The sequence below is a fragment of the Penaeus monodon genome, unplaced genomic scaffold, assembly GCF_015228065.2.
Source record: "Penaeus monodon isolate SGIC_2016 unplaced genomic scaffold, NSTDA_Pmon_1 PmonScaffold_9948, whole genome shotgun sequence".
NCBI classification, from domain to species: domain Eukaryota; kingdom Metazoa; phylum Arthropoda; class Malacostraca; order Decapoda; family Penaeidae; genus Penaeus; species Penaeus monodon.
In genome coordinates, this window is record NW_023665378.1 from 6,342 (window position 1) to 12,909 (window position 6,568).

Below are 6,568 nucleotides of genomic sequence, written 5' to 3' on the forward strand. Positions count from 1 at the left end.
AGCGATCGCAGCCACGTTCATCAAGATGTTTCCATCCGCGTCAGAAATCTTGTGCCACGCCTCATCCACGGCTGGAACACCGCTAGAGGTAAGTTGCCCACCAATCCAGTCCGTGGGCTCAAGCAGAGCGACCTGCATTCCAGATTCCGCCGCACTGACGGCTGCTGCGAAGGCGGCTGTCGAACCGCCCGCAATCACCACGTCGAACTCTTCGTGGACCTCTATCGCCTGGTCTGACATGGCTGGGGCGGCAAGCATGAATACGTATAGAAGTGCCGCCCAAAACCTGCCAATCATTTCCGCACTCCCATCAACGAAAAAATCCCTGAGAAAGTGGCGACTGATGGTGCCAGATTCCCAGGGATTTTTGATTCAGTGACCCCTACGGGACTCGAACCCGTGTTGCCGCCGTGAAAGGGCGGTGTCCTAGACCGCTAGACGAAGGGGCCGTCTTGCTTGCGATGTGAAGTTTTTATCAGCGAGCATGGGACCGGTCAAGCCTTGATGGGCTTGGAAGTAAATGAATCGGTTTCGATGTGCCAATTCTTGCCTTTCAATCGCACGAATCAGCAAATCAGCTCGAATTTGCAACCCAACACGTCCGCTTCTGCAAATTCGGTTTCGCCTTCAATGCGACCGCCGCGAAATGGACTCTCAATGCCAACACAAATGGATGACGGATCCATTCGCGGCTGAAGTCCCTTGCGACTGGCTAGCCCGCCGCCGCAAGCCCTGCCCCTCACTGCCGCCGTAAACTGACAAGCAATACGATCGAATCGTTCGTGCTTGGGCAAAGAGTTCTCGTGTACTCAGTCGATCTCTGAAGATCTTTGCATAAACGAATCAGGGCAAGCGAATCCAAGTAATGGACAATGTGCGACTGGAAAAAGTGACTGCAGAAAAGCGACTGGCCAAATCGAGGTTGGACCGGCGCATGAAAAAAGCTCGAATCGCAAGCGGCTCTTAGGCCGACTGCGATACGAGCTTTCCTACAAGCAAGAACAGCACGGCGCATGACCGTGCTGTACGTCTTTACTCTTGCGAAGCAGCCGTGTCATCCATTTGTTGACTACGCTGAATCGCGTCGTAGACTTCTCGACGATGAACTGGAACCTCTCTAGGAGCCTCAACTCCCAGGCGGACCTTGTCTCCTCGAATTTCGACAACAACGATAGTGATATCGTTGTTGATGACGATGCTCTCGTTCTTCTTGCGAGATAATACTAACATCGGACCCTTCCTTTGGTAAAAAAGTCCTGCCATTAAGGCTCAGACGATTCCTCTTTGCAGATCGTCACTACAGAAGTGGGGTTGATAGCCTTTACATTTATCGCAAAAACGCTATCCCAAGTACCTTCACTCTACGCACAATGCCGTGCGAGTCAAGAAATCAAGGTCTTGCACCACGAGTTTTTGTAGTTTTTTTGCAGCAGTTGGTGCGAATAGTCAACCTTTAGATCCTAGAATCCTCAATGTTTCAAGCACGCAGGGAAACAAATGTCGGGCACGCCGAGTAACACGTCTGGCAAGCCTGCTCTTTTTGTTCAGTGGTTTGTCCACCTAGCGATCGTTTGGCTCTGCGCTGGCACTCAAGTTCCGGGCGTTAATGAGTCGCACTACATGACGAAGGCCAAGCACGCCTTCGACTCGCAATTCGCACCTGGCGACCTGTTTCTCGAATCGCACAACTCCCACCTGGCTTCGACCTACCTGGCTGGCGTGTTGACATCAGCCCTGAGTCTCCCGGCCGCGACGTGGGTAGGGCGTTTTTCTTGCTTGGGGATTTCTCGCCGCCGCTTGGATTCGCTTTTGCCGATCTCTGCATATCGCTTGGCTCGTTAGCGGCCTTGCCTTAGCTAGCTGGATCTACGCGGTTCAATATGGGCACTGGGCAGGTGAATGGGCCGTGGGTGGATTCGAAGGAAAAGCGCTCGCCTATCCATGTGTGATAATTTCACTTGCCTGCGGACTTGAAAGCAAATGGCGTTGGACTTGGATCTGGCTTGGATTAGCCGTTCTTTGGCACCCACTGGTTGGCGGTTGGTCGGGGCTGACTGTGGGTGCTGTTTGGTTATTAAGCAAAGATGCACCGAAATGGAAACAGATTCCATGGTTACTTGCAGCTGCGGCCATTGCGTTCGTCGGCATCCTACCTGCCCTCAGCGGCTTGGACGGCCGAGCAAGTGAAGGTAACATCGTTGCGTCTCAAATTCACGTCTACTACCGACTCAGTCACCACCTATGCGCACAGACCTTTTCGGAAACGCGTCACTTCGCGGCGATTGGGACGTTGTCGATCTTCGTCGCGGTGAACGTAACTTGGCTGGTGTTCCGTAAGACCATCCAAAGAAGAACGAGACGGCAGGCGGAATCCGCTCCTGGAGCATTGAACACGATGACCACAGTGTTCCAACTCAGCACAAACAGGTGTCCCTTGGCGATCACGACATAAACACCAGAACGCCAATCAGTGCGACGACCGCAAGTGGTCGACTCCTGTGCGTCGCTTGGTTCTCAATTTTGATCGCACTATGTGGACTCGCGATCGATCTAACGCTCTCTCGAACCGAGCATGCGGAGTTGGCTTCGAAACTCCTGCGATTCTACTGGTTCCGCTGGGCGGATATCGCTGTCCCGCTCGCCTGGACCGCGACATCCTGGCAACTTCTTAGCTACTGGGGCGGACTGAGTCCACTTGTACAAGACAGTCTCACAGGTCTGACCAATGCCAAGAGCGTCACTTCGTTCAGCACTCGCCTTGGACGCGGGATACTAGTGCTGGCCTGCGTACTTACAATCAGTTTCATCGGCTTGAAGGCGTACCGAGGCTGGGACTCGAATATTCCGCCCGCCGATCGGCTTGTCGTCTATAACCCTGGCCAGTTGCGAAGCATCCAATGGGACGGCGTCGCGTCGAATCGTCTTAGAGATTGGCAGGCAGTATGCTTATGGATCAGAGAGAATACACCTACCGACTCACTGTGGCTTACGCCAAAGCATCAACAATCGTTTAAGTGGTATGCACATCGTGCCGAGGTCGTTTGCTGGAAGGATGTGCCTCAAGATAATACTTCGCTGATCGAATGGTACAAACGGATCGTCACGCTTGAACCTCCAAGGACGCCAAGTGGGAAACAACGAGGCTGGAACGATGACGAACTTCGGCTCCTAAGTAAGACGTTTCAATTCGAATACGTTTTGATTGACCGCACTTACTACAGCCCGCAGACGTTGCCTCCGCGTTTCGAGCTGTTGTACCCGCACAACATTGACAACCGATCCTTCGCCGTATTTCGTATCCGCCAGCCAACTACGGATGGGAATGCGTCAGGGTCTGCAGAAAATTAAAAAACCTACAGGTCGTGTCCGCATCCCCGACCGCACGGCAATGCACTCAGTAGTAACCATTCGGCATAGCGTGTTTGGTCATTCGTCGAGTACCGTTGGTGACTTGCTTGGAATGACAAGTCGGCGATTTCCGTGTTTAGCGAGACAAACGTTCAGCGAGACAAACGTTCAGCGAGACAAACGTTCATCGAGACCCTTGCTCAGCAAGAGTCGGCCCGGCCGGCATGTACGACTCTCGTATGCTCCCAGCAACAAGTTTATCCCACCTTTCATAGGCTTTTCCATGGCTTCCAACCGTTCCCGTGGCGTCTTCGCTGGTTTCATATTTGGATTCATTTTGGTTCCCGGTAGTGTCGCATTACACGCCTGGAATGAATACCGAACCATCCACCGGACTCGAGGGCTGCAGGAAGCGGAACGGGATGTCGTAACCGTCGATACCGAGTTGGTTGCCGGTGAAATGGATGGCAAACTCGTCCATTTGTCTGGGCAGGCTCACACCGATGAAGTGCTGCGTGATGAAGAGTTCGGCATCCGTGAAAATGCGATTCACTTAAAACGCAGCGTCGAGATGTTTCAGTGGACCGAATCCAAGCGTGAACGCGACGGGGACACACGCTACGACTACGATCTAGAGTGGCGAGCAGATCGAGTGAACAGTGAGTCGTTCCATCATCCTAACGGACATCGAAATCCTCAGCCCAAGTATTCGTCGCAAACGGCATCGGCAGACCGAGTCGATCTCGGTGCCTACCAATTAAATGATACGCTTCGAGATCAAATGAAACGATGGCAACCTGTCGAATTCAATCTCGACGGAATCCACGAAACCGTAGGCGAGGAGCAGGCACAGCACTTTGTCGAGCATGAGGGCTACCTGCACTGGAGCGCCGGCGAACCTCGTCCAAACGATCCGCAACTGGGCGACCTACGCCTGACATTTCAACGGGTTGCACCCGGAGACGTGTCGTTGATGGCGTCGCTCAAAGGCACCTCGTTTGAAACCTACCGAACGAGCAACGGAGAAAAGATCGAGCGATTGTATGACGGCAATCTTGACGGCGGACGAGCTTGTCGGAAAACTGAAGACGGAGAATACGATTATTGCCTGGGGAATCCGTGTAGGCGGCCTTTTCATGTGCATTTTCGGTGTATCGCTAATCTTTGGTCCAGCGCGAGCCCTGTTTAGCTGGATCCCTCTGGTTGGTGACATCACGGGCGGACTCATCTTTGTGGTTGCCGCGTTGATTGGTCTAAGTATTTCTCTTGCGACGATCGCCATATCATGGATTGCCGTTCGTCCGATCCTCGGCATTGCATTACTCGCCATTACCGCAGTAGCGATCTACATGCTCTTTAAGGTTCGGAAATCCGTGCAGACGGAGCCAGCCGTGATCGACTCGAGCATGTTTGTGAACTGACGAAATGGAAGCCCGACAGGTTCTGTGCAGCCAAAGGATTCGTTGGGCAGACCGCAACACAGAGCCACAGCCTCGTTAGCCGAATTTCTTTTGACGGCACAGACGCTTAAGATGTGGCTATGGCTGTTCTAGTGGAATGAACTAACCGGAGTGCGGGATCGTCATGAAACCGTTGCGCACCGTCGCCAGTAAGGTGGCAGCGAATCCACAGATTGTCCGAAGTGCAACTTCCCTTCGGCCCGAGTGCTGCGGCCTCGCACTAGGCTTTGTGGCGGCAGGTTTGTAGACTGGACGATCGACATTGGCCGATCTTCCTAATTTTCGCACTCCTGCAGCTACTTCATCATGGCAAACTACGTTGTTCGATGCGGAATCATGAGGACTCTGCACGTCATGTCGGCTCGCCAAGAATACGAGCGAGGATGCGTGTCATTGCGAGAACTCAGCGCGGTTTGGAAGCGGGAGAAGTTCTTTGTGAGGCCGACGACCGGGTAGTCAATCAACTTCGTGACGCGCAAGGATTCGGCGGCGAAGGCGATGATCGGAATTCGCCTGGTGGTTCAATCCAACGCGTTATGTCGGAGGATGACGAAAACGAGTTAGCACACTTGGTCGCAAAGACAGTAGAAGAGGCTGACCGCTGCTTCGAAATCATTCGCGAACTCGACCTACCGATGGATCTGGTCGACGTTGAGCGTGTATTCGGCGGAGAACGAATGGTCGTCTACTATCTCTCCGAGAACCGAGTCGACTTTCGAGATCTAGTCAAAAGACTCGCACACGAATTTCAAACGCGAATCGAAATGCGGCAAATTGGTGTGCGTGACGAAGCGAAGCTACTTGCCGACTATGGCGACTGCGGGAAACCTGTTTGCTGCAATACGCATTTGGTAAAAATGCCGCCCGTTTCGATGAAGATGGCTAAACTTCAAAAAGCGACGTTGGATCCGAATAAAATTTCAGGGCGTTGCGGCAGGTTGAAGTGTTGCCTGCGATACGAATACGATACTTACGAAGAGAATCGAAAATCACTGCCGAAAGTCGGTTCGGACATCGTGACAAATAACGGACGTGGCAGAGTGCTTGGTCAAGAGTTACTCTCCCGCCAACTGATGGTACAAATGGAAGACAATCGCCGCGTCATGGTTCACGCGGACGAAGTACTCTCGGTGATTAAGAAAAAACCGCCGACGAAAAAACCAAAGAAGCCGCCTCGCGACGAAAACCCAAACAACTAAGATTGGCTGATGGCAGGATGTCTGTCTCATAAAGACGATAAAAGCATGTCCGAAAAAATACACCCCATCGTAGAACTGCTTCAGCAAGATCAACGTTATCACATTGAAGCGTATCAGTTTGTTCGCGAAGCGCTCGCCTATGCCCAGGAAATCATGAAGATGCCGTCCGAGGGCGTTGAGGGTGAAAATCATATTTCAGGACAACAACTCTGCGAAGCCATTCGTCGATATGCGCTGGAACAGTATGGCTTCATGGCGAAGACGGTTCTCAACAGTTGGGGAGTCTTCAAGACAGGCGATTTTGGAGAGATCGTTTACAACCTCATCCGAATCCAGCATATGAAGAAGTCGGACTCGGATCGACGAGAGGACTTCAACGATGTTTACGATTTTGAAACGGCATTTGAACCCGTCTTCGAACATTCGAGTTCAGATCAAGGCTAACCTTTTCGCGTCGACCACGTTTACCTCTCCACTCCTTCGCTCTGCATCGTATGGCGACAAATCACGATCTCGACGCAAACGACATCAAACAAGTGTCGGTCGACGCAGAACCCGGGG

At 52.5% G+C, this 6,568-nt stretch overlaps 2 protein-coding genes and 1 non-coding gene across 3 annotated transcripts; 2 read left to right on the forward strand and 1 right to left on the reverse strand.

Annotated features, from left to right (window-relative positions):
* Positions 1-376: 376 nt before the first annotated feature.
* On the reverse strand, positions 377-449 carry Trnae-uuc. Its single transcript has one exon. It is a non-coding gene; the product is annotated as a tRNA-Glu (tRNA).
* Positions 450-3,388: 2,939 nt separating this feature from the next.
* Positions 3,389-4,769, forward strand: LOC119572164 (transmembrane protein 43 homolog). Its single transcript, XM_037919145.1, has 2 exons — positions 3,389-4,469; positions 4,522-4,769. Exons 1-2 carry the CDS (start codon positions 3,389-3,391, stop codon positions 4,767-4,769), a joined length of 1,329 nt encoding a protein of 442 aa, XP_037775073.1.
* A 575-nt stretch (positions 4,770-5,344) lies between these two features.
* On the forward strand, positions 5,345-6,007 carry LOC119572165 (stage 0 sporulation protein YaaT-like). The gene has a single exon (XM_037919146.1). It carries the CDS (start codon positions 5,345-5,347, stop codon positions 6,005-6,007), a length of 663 nt encoding a protein of 220 aa, XP_037775074.1.
* The last annotated feature ends 561 nt before the right edge of the window (positions 6,008-6,568 follow it).